Source organism: Myotis brandtii, unplaced genomic scaffold (genome assembly GCF_000412655.1).
Source record: "Myotis brandtii unplaced genomic scaffold, ASM41265v1 scaffold168, whole genome shotgun sequence".
Classification (NCBI taxonomy): Eukaryota; Metazoa; Chordata; class Mammalia; order Chiroptera; family Vespertilionidae; genus Myotis; species Myotis brandtii.
The window spans coordinates 4,216,618-4,234,149 of record NW_005356173.1 but is presented as its reverse complement, the minus strand read 5'-3'; the positions used below and the strand labels follow the sequence as shown (position 1 = coordinate 4,234,149).

The 17,532-nt window shown below is 38.5% G+C and overlaps 1 protein-coding gene across 2 annotated transcripts in view; it reads right to left on the bottom strand.

Annotated features, from left to right (window-relative positions):
• CUL1 (cullin 1) overlaps window positions 1-17,532 on the bottom strand; it is a 65,497-nt gene that overhangs the window by 36,563 nt on the left and 11,402 nt on the right. The window contains exons 1-6 of one of the 2 annotated variants that reach the window (XM_005862819.2): window positions 8,162-8,248; window positions 7,509-7,604; window positions 5,995-6,162; window positions 3,241-3,291; window positions 2,941-3,031; window positions 2,060-2,223 (exon numbers count right to left, since the gene is read on the bottom strand). In XM_005862819.2, coding sequence (XP_005862881.1) covers window positions 2,060-2,223; window positions 2,941-3,031; window positions 3,241-3,291; window positions 5,995-6,162; window positions 7,509-7,553 — 519 coding nt within the window. In that variant the 5' untranslated portion in view covers window positions 7,554-7,604; window positions 8,162-8,248. Of the gene's footprint in view, window positions 1-2,059; window positions 2,224-2,940; window positions 3,032-3,240; window positions 3,292-5,994; window positions 6,163-7,508; window positions 7,605-8,161; window positions 8,337-17,532 lie in introns of those variants that run through there. The other variant, XM_005862818.2, reaches the window with a different exon arrangement.

Genomic DNA, 17,532 nt, shown 5'->3' with positions numbered 1-17,532 from the left:
CACACTGATGTTTCTCTCTCTGTGTCTATTCCTCTCCCTTCCACTCTCTCAAAAAAAAAAAATTAAAAAAAAATTGAAGAATATCCTCGGGTGAGGATTACCAAATGCCCTGCTTGGGGCGTGCTTATGGTCTAAAACAGGGGTCCTCAAACTTTTTAAACAGGGGGCCAGTTCACTGTCCCTCAGACCGTTGGAGGGCCGGACTATAGTTTAAAAAAAAACAACTATGAACAAATTCCTATGCACACTGCACATATCTTATTTTGAAGTAAAAAAACAAAACGGGAACAAATACAATATTTGTATTTGCATGTGGCCCGCGGGCCGTAGTTTGAGGACCCCTGGTCTAAAAAGCTGATTTCCTTGCACCAAGTTACTACTAGTACACTTTCCTCAGGGCGGGTGCTGGTAGGACCTCAGTCCACGTCAAAATTCATGGAAAGAACAGGCTCACCCACTGCTGTGGATGTGCACCTTGACTAAAGTAAATGGCCCCACTTTTAAAACATGCACCATTTTAAAAGACTCACCATAAATAGAATTCCATAAAAGATGTATTTATAAAAACTACACTGCCAAACTAAAATTAAATAACAGGCAATGCTAAGATTCAAAACAGATTATGTTTCAAAAGTCCATTTGTAGGCAGCTGTTTGAAACTCTGGACAAGCTGGTTAGGTTCCAGGTCAGCATACAAAAGCTGACTTAACCCACAAATATGTACAAAGAACTATTACAATTCCAAGTACAATACTTTTCAAGAGTTCTGTTTTTGTTAGGTTGTGAGATATCAGAAATTTGTTAAGGACTTTCAATGTCAAACTTCTAAAGCCCACTTATAATCACAACCCTATGGGAAATACACCAAGAACATCACAAAAATGTGGTTTGAGAGGGAGCTTCTGGTCTTATTAAGCTGCCTTACTAGCTTTCTATTTCAGTTTGCAGAAAAATTGCTTCTATAGTCCACGTGCTCTCCCAGGAAAAGAGCACAAGGGGCAAAGCACACAGCAGACATAGTTGGCCTCAGATTCCCTGGAAATCTCGTTGTACATCTCGTACATATTGGTGGAGCCAAACCCTGCCCTTAAGTAAAGTCTGATTGGAACACAGCCACACCTATCTATGTAGATGTTGCCATGGCTGTTTTCCCACCACAGCAGCAGAGCTGAACAGCTGCATGGAGACCACAAGTTGCACAAAGTCTAAAACATTTACTGTGTGGCCCTTTGCAGAAAGTTCGCTAACTCTGGACCTGGGTCACTCCTCAGAATGTTCATCTAACATACCTGGATCACCAAGAAAGAGAACAAGGAACCACCACACTAGAACTTCATCATAACCTCACTGGGTACAGAGAAGGCTCATGATCCAGGCCCATTCTGACCTTCTGCACAAGGACGGGGTCCTGTGGTGTTAGGAGAGTCTCTCCTCTAACATAGACTAGAAGCCTGTGTCGCAGATTATTAGGGGATTTAAAAAAAATTTCTGTATTGATTTCAGAGGGGAAGGGAGAGGGAGATAGAGACAGAAACATCAATGAAAGAATCATGATTGGCTACTTCCTGCACGCCGCCTACTGGGGATCAAGACTGCAATCCAAGCATGTGCCCTTGACTGGAATCGAACCCGGGACTCTCTAGTCCACAGGATGATGCTCTAACTACTGAGCCAAACCAGCTAGGGGTAGGGGATATTTTATAAACAAAAAAGCAAAGCTTAAAGTCTGCAAATTTGAGACTATTTGTTTAAAACTTATTTTCTCTCAACCTGGTGAGACGGTGGTTCCCACTAACGTCGAGATACATTCTAGGAGAGACAGTGCAAAACATACAAGCTATTATACTTCTCTCTTTAGAACAGTGAAGACAGCACTGAGTTGTGATTATTAAACTAATTTACAATAGCTCCTAGACCAATCAAAACCATTTGCACCTGCTATAGACACACAGTCACACTGCCCACGAAGAAAGTTGCACATAATATACTAAAGAGAAGAATTCATCTGACAGCAGTAATTTTCATTGAAGGCCACTTAAGGTACTTTGTTGAAGCTCACCTTTTTCATGTATTCAGTAACTGGGCTCTGCTGCAGGAATTCAGTACTCTCTCTGGTATAAAATCTCTCTGTATCAGCCAAAAACTGAGACTCAAAGGATTCTTTATACACTGTTAACGTAGGACCCTTCGCAAATGCATCATCTTCATTCAGCCCCAATTCCACTAGAAAGAAATATAAAGTGTATTTCAATTACCCTATTTTTTATATTTTACAGAATATACTTAGGTGTAGCATCCAATTTAAGTTATGCTTAAAAGGTAAATGTGAAATGGCAGGACATAAAGTCTGTTATTCACTAGTATTAAAGTACACTGTTTCCATAAAATAAAAAATGAAAAACCATACAAGACATACAAAAGGAAGTAATTCTGACCAATGGCCAGGCATGCTTCAAAGTTATCATGAAGCTCCTTTAGAAAACTTTTTATATTTCCTGACAGTGTAGAAATAATAAAAATGATTTTTAAACTTAAAAAACAAAAACAAAAAACAAACAAACAATGCTACCCACATTTTAAAAAGTGTATGACTTTACTGGTTTTTCCATCTCAATTTTCCAAGCTGATATAAATTTCTGGTTATAATTCACCTCCATTAATGACACGGTCATATTATATATCCAGTAATTCAGCATGAGACCAGAAAAGAAAATAATTCAAATGTCTATTACATCAAATTTTCCTTAAGGTACAAGGACCAAACAATTTTATGATGGGTAATATCAAATAGAATCACACTAACTTTAAGAGAATTATTAAGTACCCTTGTAAATTCTACCTGTAATCTTGATAAAATATTTTAAAATAAATCTGTTGGAGTACTGTTATAACTGATATTTGGTATGACAACATTGAATAAATTAAAGGAAAACTGTTTACCATAAGACTGTACAACTCCACTAATCAGTCTTGTATTGATGGTTTCACCATTTCTCTCCTTTTCAATCAGTTTTAAAACAGCATTGGTTACCTTCAGAAAGGACATAGGAAAAAGATGTGTAGATTACAGGCTACGTATGTATTGTATTACTACATATCTTTTAAACATTTAAATCCATTAAACAATGCAAAGATGAGAGATACTATTGAGACGTTCCAAAGGAGATAGGAAGACAATGGCTGAGAGATGAAATCTGTAGGGGTTTCATAAGGAAAGTGGCATACACACTCCAACAGTACCTGTTTGTTCAAGGGCCTGAATAGACAATCTCTCCAAGTCACCAATGCGAGCTGGATGAAAAGAAAAAGGAAAGTGTAAAATGTCTATACTTTCACTGTGTTTTTCTAAGACTGAAGTCACAGCAACTAGCTGGACCCTAGGTCATACTGATCAATAGTTCTAGATTATAACTCAGTAAATCTGTCATCACGATGAAATCAGAGCCACTCTGAGTTAGCACCTCCAAGGGGCATCACAACACAGCTCTTTATCAGCACACACTTCAGAAAAAAATTGAGATTAAGGAGAACATACGTATCAGTTTAAAGGGCACCTGAAGATGCAATCTATAACATTCCCTAGGCCAAATTTAAGTTTTTACCTCACAACACACTTAATGAAGATAATTTTTAAAACTTTTAAAAATGTCCTCAGATATTATATCAGAAAGTTACTATAAAAAGGCTCCCCCCCCCCAAAAATGTTATAATTCATGCATGACTTTTAAACTGTTTGTTGAGAGCGGTATTATTCAGCTAAAATAATATTCACATTTAAGACACTGTAACGCTCATTTACACTGTTGAGAAACTCACTTAAACATAAATGTTATCAGTCTTATTTTCCCCAAATGCAACCAAAGATAAAACTGGGTTTATGTAAGACATCTTTCTGAATTATATGAAAATTTAATTTGTAAACTGAACTTTCACTGAGTGGTACTTACACACACACACACACACACACACACACACACACACACACCTGAAAGTGATATTTAAAAGTATTTTTAATAAAGCATGAACAACATGTACTCTAGTGTTCCTCTCTGATGCAGAGTGAGGCCACCGGTGGGCAGTGGGGAAAATGCAATGTGGTGGCCGAGAATTTACAGGAAAGACATACTACACCTTTAAAAATAACTTTTTCCAAACATTTTTTCTAAATTAAGACAGCCTTAGAGGGAAGGGAGAAAGGAAGAAGAACCAGGCAGCTAAGAAAGCAGGACCAGCATAAACCAGAGGAGACTCAGAGGAACAGATGGGGGGAATGCTTGCTGGATCACTTCAATATGTCAGTAACAAAATTAATTTATTTCCGAGGTTGACTTGAAAGGAAGCCAACAACGTTTTTTTTCATATACAGTTTATGAAACCAACAACTTCTTATAATTAAAAAGGGAGAAAAGAATAATTAGGAAAAAAGTGAAACTTTACATTTGGTAACAAAGCATCCCCATCCCCACCCTCTGGAGATTCTGGAAGACAAAACAAGAGGTTAATGTGCAAGAACTGTTCAGTGTTGACTGACACTTGAACTTTAAATGAATTAAACAGGCTCATCAGAAGAGCATATACAGGAAATACTGCTTCTACCCTTTCCTAAAAACTTATGGCTGTACGTTGTATTTCCAAACAGTAATTGTAGCATTTAAGGATGTATTAAGTATGAATGTTGAAAGTAATTTTTTTAAAAAGCAGTTGAATCTTAAGAAACATACTCTATAAAGTATATTTGCACTTCTTTATATTTGCTTTAACTGCTACTAAATATGCTAGAAAAAAGTTAAGAAAATTAATGATTTTTAGGACTGTGTGATGTTAACAGAGGGTGGATGTATTGTAGGTCAAGCAGGCTTCCAAGAGGAAACTGACTCAAATCATGCCGATTCCTACATGGACAAGAGAGCATTTTGTAAGTGGAAAATAAAGGGGGAAGTACAAAAAGCTCAAATGAAAACACTGAACCCAGCAAGTTTTGTTAAAACCACATAACTATATAACAGAGCACAATTATGGAGCAATAATGCTTTGGTATAGAAATTGAGCTGTACATATAAATGATAAAAATGTGCCATGAGTCTGTGATACATTGTTTTTCTTTCAACTACATTTGTGAGGGTAAAGCAACCCTGCTATCACACAACATTCTTGGACATAGGGATAATCTAATTATGCAGAACTTGACATTTTCACACTACTGGTTCTTAAGGGGTCCTGTCTGGTTACCCAATACCCCATCATCAACAAACAGGCCATGCTGCTCTGAGTCCTCCTGTCAACAAGTCACAACAGAGTCTCCAACTCGACTATGCACCAGAGGGCTTGCTAAAACAGACTGCTGGGCCCATTTCCAGAGCTTCTAATTAAGTCTAGGCTGAGGCCCAATAATTAGCACTCCTAACAAGCTCCCAGGTGAAGTGATGCTGCAGGTTTGGGGACTACACTGTGTAAACCAGTGAGCCTAGCAAAAACTTCCTTGACTGAAGAAACTTATTAATGAAGGTGATTTAACAAATTAGCTTCAAAATTTATTTTCACGCAGTCTTAAAAAAAACAACAACAACCATCAATTGTAAACTCTACAACGATCATTCCGGATATTATGTTACTGTATAAAGTGAGGGGAGAGGGATTTCACAGTCCTCTCTGCGAAGCAGTTTCCCAGATCCTGGCTGGAGTGTCAGGGAAGGGCCCTGATGGGCCTGACTCAGCCAGGAGTCAGGCTTTCAGTGAAACCTGATGGCTGGTCAAATAAATGAAGAAGGAACTTTTAATGAGAAACCGCAGAAGTGTGCAGGCTGAATTTTAGATCTCTGGTTTACTCACCCTTCTCCCTACTTGCCACAAATTAAGGGTCATTTATTGATAAATTAAAATGAGGGAAATTAGCCTACTATTTTGAAAATAGCTTAACATTTGCCTGGATTCCCCCAACTGAAAAGATGACACATCACTAAGAAAACAGACATTTGGTGTTCTAAGAAGTCTTACAGAATAGATTTCATATATTCCTTTTCGTCCTTCATCACATTCACGGCGAACCCAATGTCTATTGAGGTAGGCACAAATTCCATTCAGAACTTTGCTGGAAAACCGGTAATCTTCCCACTGCTGAGTGTAGAACTTCAGTACACTCTCATCCATCAAGTCTTCTCCATCCTGAAAACAAGGGAACTACAGCTTTAAAGGTGACTACTGTGTCACATAATAAAAGCTAACTAAAACAAACATATTGTTTTTAAAACACATTAATGGATATGGTTCTAGATGGGTTCTTTAAATTATTCTGTTTACAAAAACATGCTCATTAATTTGAATTTTCACAAGGATATGGCTCATGAGGACTAAAGAGAGGATTTTATTTAAAATTATTTCATCTCAAACTGGCACTTTTTTCATGGTGTTAAATATATATACACACTCATAAAAAGAACCCTCAATTTTAGAGTATGAGAGTAATTCCTTTTTGTTAACAAACAAGAATTCACCTCAAAATCATCCTTTTGATATCTTTTGTCTGTTAGAAGATTAACATGTCTTGTTCACAATTTAGATCATGGGCTAATACCATTTATTTTTAAATTCATCTTCCTTCTTCATTAGGTTTACTTAAAAATTATAAAAATTTAAAGCTTTTTGCGGTAATCTGTTACATTTTTATAATAAGTATAATTTGTTAACAAGACTTCATGAGGAAACTGTACATTAACGAAAATTATTTTTACTGAGCTGTAACTTAAATCACAAATTTTTATTTGAAGAAAACTAACTTGAAATTTTTTCTTAGGTATTAATAACATCTACAGAGTGTTATCCCTTAACACGGAGCATGAAATGGCAGAATCACAGAGAAGTGCTGTACAGGAGAACACAGGAGGTGGAGCCAGAGGGAGGGCGCACCTCCGTGACTGTGCACAAGAACGAAGGGCCTGGGCGAGCCCAGTAACTGCTCTCAGACTCAGGGTCATGTAAAACAGCCCCACACTATATGGTCCACAGCAATCCAACAGCCCTATGAAAACCTGATCATATCGTGATACAACCACACTTTTGTTCATTTAAATTTACATAATAAGAAATCAAATGTAAAGTTAAGCTATTCTGGATTATACTATTCGACCTTTTTAAAAAAACAATCTCACTGATAGCATGGCTATAAATACTTTATACAACACAAAATACGTTCTTTACTTTAACACTAAAGAATAATTCCAGTGTTCATTTTACAGTGTTCTTAATAAAAACAAGGAGGACACAGTAGCTTCAGTAAGACATTAGAAACAGTTTAGGGAACATGAAAAGGATACTATCTAAGTCATAACCTGTGGTCAATCTATTCTGTTAGAATGCTTAAAGTTTCCAATTAGCTTGTAAAATATATTTAAAAAACAATTTTGAAATATGCTGAAATTTTTGCCTATTATCTGTGTAAATAAAAAAATCTTTAAAAATATATACACAGAACGCCAATTCCCAGAGTAAAGAGTAGAGATGTCTTCACTCACTCTATGTAATACGTGTAGCACCAGATGCAGGAGCCACTGGCCCATCCTGTGGCTGGATGGAAGGCATCACACTGCCTTTGCTACAGAGGATGGAGACTGGGGAAGAAAAAGGCAGAAGATGAAGGGGAAAAACTCCATCGCTGCCCAAGCGAGAAGCTCAGAGCAGGAGGAACCCACACTTGAAGGCAATGGTGTTCTAGTGAAACCCATCCTAGCCAAGGGCACAATTTCATTGTAGCTCGGAGATATACCATGTGATTGTGTGTAAAAGGCAAGATTCACATTGGGAAAATGTGGTTACTATAGGTTGGAAAACCTCACAATCACACGTACATTCTGATTCAGAACAGCACATTGGGTTCCAAGTACAATACAGGTCATTTGAATTCATAATTATATACTTTAAACAGTTCATCAATTTCTAACAACCAAATCACAAAATGGTTAGCAATTTAAGGAAAGAGTATTACTATAATGTAAGGATATCGAAAACTCCTAATTTAACAAATTAACAAAACACCCGCACGAAAACTCAATGATGAAAACAATGAACAAATGACAGTGAAAGATTTAGCACTGAAATTAGATTTATTATTTCACTATCTTTTTAATGTTCTATTAGAAATGCTCAGCATATCTGTCAAACGTCTTACCTTAAGAAGATTTGTCAAGTAATTCTTCAAAAATTCTTTAAGTCGTTTGTATAATTCCAAGCCAACAAATTGCGCTCCCCCAGGCGTTTGCCCCTTTTTCGATTTAGAAGGAGGGACGCCAGCCCCTCGAGTTTGATTTGACTGGTGAACACTCGTGCAGTAGTTATAAACATGACTTGGAGAAAAGTTAAGGAAATCAACATGCACCCTCGATAATAAACAGTGATCAATAGGAATGTATTTTCTTATAAAATATCTCAACATCAGTACATTTCCAATGTAGCAACAAAGTCTATTTATTGAAAACTAGAGTGGAGAAGAGACCCCACTATTCACATCCCAATAAAGGTAAAAGTGAACCAGCCCCATTCATAAGTTTGTCTGCAAGCCTTGCAAGCAGCCAGCCCAGGAGGAAGAGAGAAAGTCCAGGAGGAAAGGCGCCAAAAAAACACTAGACCTTCTAGATCAGTGGTTCTCAACCTTCCTAATGCCGCGACCCTTTAATACAGTTCCTTATGTTGTGGTGACCCCCAATTTCATTGTTACAAACTGAACATAATTAAAGCATACTGATTAATCACAAAAACAGTATGTAATTATATATGTGTTTTCCGATGGTCTTAGGCGACCCATGGGTTGTGAACCGCTGTTCTAGATCATTTAATTGCAGCGATTCTCAACCTGTGGGTCGCGACCCTTTTACAGGGGTCGCCTAGGACCATCGGAAAACACATATATAATTACATATTGTTTTTGTGATTAATCACTATGTGTTAATTATGTTCAATCTGTAACAATGAAATTGGGGGTCACCACAACATGAGGAACTGTATTAAAGGGTCGCGGCATTAGGAAGGTTGAAAACCACTGAATGAGACTCTCTCTAGGAAAACTGTCCCAAGTGTATGAGAAGGCAACAGGTACAAAGGAAAGGTTGCAATTACCTACTTCAATAAAAACAAAAAGGTAATAATACAGTCTATTACAATGCTTAGCTATATTTTCAGAAGCATACATTAAAAATATAGAAATAATCAAAACTTTATTTTAAAATGATTAGGAGTAGATTTAAACAAAGATACATTTTGAGGGTGAAGGACAAAAAAGCAGAAGAAATGGCAGGCAAGAGACCAAATCCTGTTATTCCAACAGAAAAGTTGCAGGTGTCAAACATGATTAACCACAAGAGCAGTGGACATGCACTACTGAGAATTATAGAGATGTGTAAAAACAAACAGAATAAACAGCCAAAGTCTAAAACAGCTGCCTCTGGGGAGAGGTAGTGGAGAGAATGGGAATGGGGGTTGGTGAGGCAGAAAAGGCTATCCTATACAATAAAAGGCTAATATGCAAATAGGCCGAATGGCAGAACAACCGGTTGCTATGACGTGCGCTGACCATCGGGGCGCACGAAGTACATGGTGGGCATCAACAGCAGGTGGCAGAGTGCGGAACATGGAGGGCGTCGGTTGCGGCAGGAGCAGGATGGTGGAGCAGGTGAGCTGGGGTGCCAGACCAAGGTGGGGTGCCGGTTGCTATCATCGGGGCGAGCCTCTGGTGGTTACTGAAAATCCTTTGCTCCCGCATGCCGCAGTCCCACTGGGCGCTAGCACCCACTGCTGGCACCCGACGGCAGCGGCAGAAGTGGGGCTGCAGGCAGACAGGGGACCGGGGGCTGCGGTGGGAGGGGCCAGGCGGGAACTTGGAGGATGGGCTGAGACCTGCCCCCATGCCCACCACAGCCTCACGGCCCACAGTTCCTTTCAAGGTGCATGAATTCATGCACTGGGCTCCTAGTCTATATATATAAAACCCTAAGCGACTGGTCAACTGGTAGACCGTTTGATAGGTCACTATGATGTGCACTGACCACCAGGGGGCAGACACTCAATGCAGGAGCTGCCCCCTGGTGGTCAGTGCACTCCCAAAGCAGGAGCGTTGCTCAGCTGACCGACAGGCGCCAGACAAAGAGCTCAGAGCTCAGGTGAGTGGCGAGAGCCTCTCTCGCCCCCATGGCAACACAGCAGGGCCCGGAGCAGCGCGGCACCAGGCTGAGGTGCACCAGGCCTCTAGTTTTGTTATAACCTTTAATACTATTTTAGTGTATCAGCATGTATTTTACTTGGAAAAAATTAAACTGATTCAGGTAGAAAGAAATATCAACAAAACAGAATATTCAGATATATATATATATATATTTTTAAATCTTTAGTGGTATATTTTAAGAACTAATAGAGCTATTTCAAGCCAGTGAGTAAAGATAGATTATTCAGTAAGTAACATTATGGCAAGAAGAAATTTAAAAAATAAGCCACATTAAAAATATAAGTAGACTAAGAAAATATACAGACTGGAACCATAAAACAAAGAAAATATACAAGTATTATATTTTTTATCTCAGTTTGAAGAAGGCCAAAGTCATAAATACTTAATCTGAAAATTTGTAAGTATTTTAATAAAAAATATTTTAAACTAACAGAGTTACTATCTTTAATAAATTAAGGTAATTTAAAGCAATATAGAAAGTTAATCTCTACGGAAACATGGGCAAAATATTTCAACAGAAAATCCAAAAGCTAAAAGAAATATGTATTAATGGCCTCCTCCCCAAATTCCTCAACCTTAGTAATAATAAAAAAAAACTATGCCTTAAAACAATGAATCATTTTATTAAATGTTTCCAATGCAGAGAGAATCACGGATTATAATATACAATGAAGCTCATGACCCAATTGGAAAAAATCTTACTATTTCCCTCTCGTCTCATTCCATCCAAAACCTCCATAATGTTTTAGGAAATGACGTGGTACAGATTATGACTGATTATTACTATGTACTGCTCCATAATCCATTCCTCCTTCCACTGTTCCTAGGGGCAAAGATACCCATGATTTGGTGCCTATCATTCCTATGGAAGTTTTTCTATTTTACTGGGTAACTATATATGAAGTTATTTTGTTTTCAAACTTGAGATTACACAAGTTGTAACATGCACATTTGCTCCTGTTAAGATGAGACGGCTCCATTTGTATGCAATATACCACATAGTACAGATTTACAACAATTTATCCACTCTCTTGTTGTTAATGATCATTTGGTGGGTTCAATTTTTGGCATGATTCTACTTTCTTTTAAATTTGATTTGCACATTGAGGTTTCTAATCTACCTTGAGTACAACTGTATATGATAATGAGCAATGTGTCACACACAGTATATTATATGGTCTATCCTTTCCCACTATTATGTATTGCTATTTTTAGACTGCCCATTTCATTAAGTTTTCAAGTAGACTGCCCAGTTGTTTAGTCTTCTCTTTTTTAAAAAAAGGCCTTATTTATTTTAAATATTTTTTATAATTAATTTTGCCAGAGGCTTGTCTATTAGTCTTTTCAAAGAACCGGTTTGCAACTTATTAATTTTAATCACTGTATCTTTATTTCTGTTCTTTTTATTTCTTTACATTTGCTTTCTTTTTTCTATAAATCCTTGCTTTGGTTGCTTAGCTTTACAATTTCTCCACTTTGCTCTTTCTAATATAAGCTTTGAAAACTACAGATTTTCTCCTCCATACCACTTTGGCTGCATCACCAGGGTCTGATATGTGTTTTCCTTATTAGTTATATTTTATTTTTTTCCATTATTAGTTCTCTTGATTAAGTGATTTAGAATTTTTTAGATTCAAAGGTGTATTTTCCTTTACCTTAAAAACACGTAATTTCATTTTTAAATTAAACAGAGGATGCTATCTTTTTTATAGTTTTTTTTGAAATGTGATGAGACTTACAGCTGAATATGATTTTCTTTGTATGTGCTTGAAGGCAATATCCATTCTCTGACTGCTGGGACCCATCAGAGCAAGCTGGTCTGTTTTTCAGATCTTTTATACTGGCCCGGCCGGAGGTCATGGTTTGATTCCCAGTCAGAGCATATGCCTTGGGTTTCGGACTCGATCCCCAGTAGTGGGCATGCAGGAGGCAGCCGATACATGATGTTTCTCATCAATGTTTTGATGTGTCTATGCTCACCACCATTGAAAAATTCACTTTAAAAAAAATGAGTCTAATAATCTCTGATGGACAAGTTTGGTTTTAAGATTTTATTGTTTTATATTGCTAATTGGATTAACTTCTACCATATTTTGCGTTTCCTATTTTAATTATTTTTCCTTTATGCTTGTTTTCTCCCTTTGCCCTTTCTAATGGGTCAATATTCCCTGTTACACTATAGTTTTTATTATGTTGGCATTACACATTTTATTTGTATTCATGTAATGGTTACCTTAAAATCTGGCATGCCTATTTTGCTTTTCATCAATTCTGATAAATTCTTGGGTTATCTCCTCTGATCCCCCCTTCCACTTTTTCCTATCTTTTCTACTACATGTATATCGGGCATATTCATGTCACCTTCCTTCCCTATCTCACTTTATTTCTTCAGTCATTCGCCATCACTTTCCCTCTTTGTCCAAACTTCCTAATTTTCCTGGATCTACCGTCTGATTAAGTGATTCTCTCAGCTGTGTCACATTTGCTGGTTACTGTTAATGACTGTATTTTATATTTGTAGAATTTCCTGGTCCTTTTAAAAATCTTATTCTCGCCGAAACCGGTTTGGCTCAGTGGATAGAGCGTCGGCCTGCGGACTGAAAGGTCCCTGGTTCGATTCCGGTCAAGGGCATGTACCTGGGTTGTGGGCACATCCCCAGTGGGAGATGTGCAGGAGGCAGCTGGTCGATGTTTCTCTCTCATCGATGTTTCTAACTCTCTATCTCTCTCCCTTCCTCTCTGTAAAAAATCAATAAAATATATTTTAAAAAAAAATCTTATTCTCCAGTGTTTTGTTCCTGTACATTTTTGATTCTGCATATCACTAACTGTCTTAACATACTTAAGAGGCGCTCACTCTCTAAAGATCCTATTGTTGCAGTTCCTGAGGCTCCAGTTCTGTTCATTCTACGTGCTGACTTGTTCCTGTGAACTCTCTCCTCTGCTTCATAACTTTATATACTTTTAAATCTCACTTTCAGTGGTTTCCACATTAATTTCGAGCTTGAGGAAATCCTGTAACAAGTTGGTAGACAAACTCAAAGTGACAAATTCCCAAGATAGACTTTCCATACTACCCTCACATCCAGAACTCAGCTCAAACTGGTTTCCTAGTTGCCTTCCTGGAACAGTGGATCAGTAATTTTGTTTTCCAGTTCATTTCCTCACTAAAGATTTCTAAGGACATGGGGGCATTACCCCCACCATTTGCCTGAGGCTTTATCTCCTTTTCTGTGTAGCCACCATCTTCCAGCCCACCTCTCATCCAAATCCTTAAAAGCTGCCACAGAGGCTCATAATTCTTACCTAGCACCCAGCTCTAGTTTGCATCCAGGGAATTTTTTTGCTTATTTGGTATAGCCTGACTTCTGTTTCTTGGCAATATATTAATCTGCAGCTACTAAATTAACAAAGGTTTAAAGAAAAAAACCCAATGACAGCCAAAATGCAGGAAAATGGGAGCTTCTATCCACCGGGGGTCAGAGTGCACGCAGTTACAATTTCTCTGGAATAAAATTAGAAAATATTCAAAGCCTTCAATTCAATTCAAAGCCTTTCTGATATGGTCATTATACCCATAAGCATTCATCATAGAGGAATCATGACTGAAGCATACACTCACCTAGCACACTCTCAGAGCGCTGCGCAGTTCTGCAGGCCATTAGTCCAAGACCAAGGTGCCATCAGGGCTCGTTTCTGGTGAGGACTCCCTTCCTGACTTGTACACAGCTGCCTTCTCCCTGTGTTCTCGGAGAGAGAGTTCTGGTGTCTCTTCCTCTTTTTATAAAGACACCAATCCTATAGTACTAGGGCCTTATCTTATGACCTCACTTAATCTTACTTCTCTCCCCCCGCCAAAGACCACATCTCCAAGTACTATAAAATTGGGTTTAGAGCTTCAACATATAAATTTTGGGGGCACGGAATTCAGTCCATAACACCATATCATGATTATATTTATACAAAATGTTCTGAATAGACATATCTATAGAGATAGAAAGTAGATTGGTAGGAGGCAGGGAGAGTAAGCATATGACAGTTTAAAGGGTACAAGGTTTTTTTCAGATACGATAAAAAATGTTCTAAAACTGAATGTAGTAATAGCTGAACAGGTCTGTGAATATACTAAAAAACACTGAAATGTACACTTTAAATGGATAATTTTGTGGCATGTGAGTTATATCTCAATAAGACTTACTTTTTAAAAAATTAAATACAATCCCAATTATAACCCCAGTAGTTTTTAGGCTAGAAATTTACAAGCTGAAAGTAAAATTTAGAAAAATGCAAAGAACCTAGAATCAAAATAATCTGGGGGGGGGGGCAGGAGAGTAGAGAACAAAGCTGGAAGACTTATTACTACCTGACTTCAAGGTTTTTTATAATGCTACAGTAATTAAGAAATGACAGCAAAAAGATTTCCATGGACATGTGGGCACCGCCTACCACCACTTGCAAAAATACTTTACAAATTAGTAATCATTCCTTTAGGATGGATAAATAGATCAATGAAACAATTCTAGAAACACAATCACTTACATTACCAGTTATTTTAACAAAGGCACCAAAGCAACCGATTGGGGAAGAGTCTTTTCAACAAATGACACTGGAATAATAGGATAGCCACAGAGAGGAAAAATGAACCTTGAGCCCTACCTCACACCATCCACAAAATTAACTCAAGATGGATCCTAAATCTAAATGTAAAAGTGCAAACCATTAAGCTTTAGGAGGGAAACAGTGTATTTTTGTGATCTAGGCAAAGGTTTCTTATAGGTCACATAACTACAAAAGAAAAATAAAACAAAGTAAGTTTTCTCAAAATAAAAAATACCTGCTCACCCAAGGACTCCAGTAAGAAAAGGAATAACAAGCCTCAGACTGAGAGAAAATATTAGCAAGACATATCTGACAAAACTGGTATCCTAAATAAACTCCTACAACCCAATAATAAAAAGTATAGCAATCCAAAAATGGGGAAAAAAACCCAGCAAGACTAGAATACTTTATTAAAAAAAGACTTACAAATAATCAACTAGCATGTGAAAAGGGACTCGACACCATTAATCACTAGGAAAACCCAAATTAAAGATACTATTGTGCACCCACAACAGCAGCTAAAACCATAGGAATGACACATCAAGTGCTGGTGAAGCTGTCACACAACTCCAAATGTCATAGTAGCTTTGTTCATTATACCTAAAAATGGAAATAGCAAGTATCTACTATTAAAGAATGAATTAAAAAGCTGCCATATTCATACAACAGAATACTACTCAGCAATAAAAAGGAAGACCTAGTGATACTTACAGTAACATGGGTAAATCTCAAGAACATCCTCAATTAAAGCAGCCTTACATGAAGGAGACATATGCTACACTCTCCTTTCCATGAAGCTGCTGTGGGGAAGGCACACTAGGAAGCATGCAGAAACTTCTGATACCCTATACATTCCTACTGGTACCTTAAGGCTGAGTTTCACTTATCACACCCATGGTCTTAATTCTGGCAACAATTTCCAGAGCTCTCCAGTCTTGTGGCTCCAATGTGGACTGGCTGCTCTCCAGACCTACTGGACAATACTAGTCCAAAAACTAATCTGCTCTCTTTATTTCAATCGTAGGTTCTGGCATCTTTCTTAATCCTTTCTGAACAGAAATGTCATTACTTTGTTCCTGGTAATGCGCTTTTCTCTTCATTATCTTGTCACTAGATTTAGCATGTTCAGTTATAGGAAATTATTTTATAATCTCTACTAGAGGCCCGGTGCACAAAATTCATGCAGGGGGGGGTGGTGGTGGTGTCCCTCAGCCCAACATGCACCCCCTCCAATCCGGGAGCCCTCAGGGGATGTCCTACTAACGGTTTGGGCCCGCTCCCCATGGGTCTCTGCTCTCTGCAGGGCCTGCCTGCTCCATACCACAGTGATGGGCAAGCAGGCCCTGCTGGGTGCTGCCTGCAGGCTGCACTTGGCTGCTGGTGGGACGCTGTGGTGACAGGGCCAAGCAGGCCCTGCTGGGTGCTGCCTGCGGGCCTCACTTGCCTGCTGGGCTCACGTTGCCGGGGTGACGCCGCCAGCGTCCTGCCCCCGCTGCTATGGGCGCCGCCATCTGTCGCAGGGTGACGGTTAATTTGCATATTGCTTTTATTAGATAGGATAATATTATAAATTTTAAGTCTCCTCCATTTTTCTCTGGAATTCCTTCCTAACAGTCATATATTGGGTCTCTGGGTTACTTCTTGGTCTTCTCGTTCTTTTACTACTTTTCTTTTTAGAGTCTCAGTTACCATTTCAGATGTGAGTTTTCTTATTGTCCTGTTCCTCCTAATTTACTGCTGTATAAGGAGCTTCTCATATCTGACAATAATTTTTAAAACATTTTCTTCTGTGCCCTGTATTATCATCTTCATTTTCCCTTTTTTTCTGTTTATTCTGTCCTTCCATACATTTATTAATCCTTAGTGATAAGGTGCTAAAAGCCCACTGGAAATGCCACTGGCCTGAGTGGGGATGGTGGGCCACAGTTTTGAGTGACTCTTCCATCTTGGAGCTGGCCATTGACTGCCGTATCTTCCCATGTTAATAAATGTGTTTATTTTTCAGGGTCTTCAGTTTTTCCAGAACTGTTCTGTCTCCAGCATCACCCCCGGTATTTTGATATGGGACTGGAGACTCATCAACTGTGAACTTTCTACCATAAGCACTGTTGATAGTTCCTATTTATGCCAACCTCTGCCAGGTCTCCTTCTCCAAATTTCTAAAATTGGTCCCTAAATACAAGCAATAATTCTGCTTGGGATGTAAGCTCTTGCTGCCATGTGTTCTGTGCTTGGGAGTAGAAGGAGATGATTCTGAATTTATCCCTCACCTCCCAGGCCCTGCTCAGTCTCACACCTCGACCTCCTGTCCAACCAGAGCCTGCAGATCCCGCTTCTCTGGTCTTGCAGGCCCAGCAGCTGTCTTGCTAGCATCCTCCTCTGAGTATCTTCTAAACTGAGGCTTCCTATGCCCCAGTAATCAGTACCTTGCCTCCATCAGCTTTTCAACTTCCAAAAAATTGTTGCATTCTTATCTATTTATAATGTCTGTTCTCTCATTTTTTAAAAATATATTTTTATTGATTTCAGAGGGGAAGGGAGTAGGAGAGAGAAATAGAAACATCAATGATGAAGAGAAGCACTGATCGGCTGCCTCCTGCATGCCCCACAACGGGGATCAGGCCCACAACCCAGGCATGTGCCCTGATTGGAATTGAATTGTGACCTCCTGGTTCATAGGTATACACTCAACCACTGAGCCACACTGGCCAGGCTAAAAATTATTT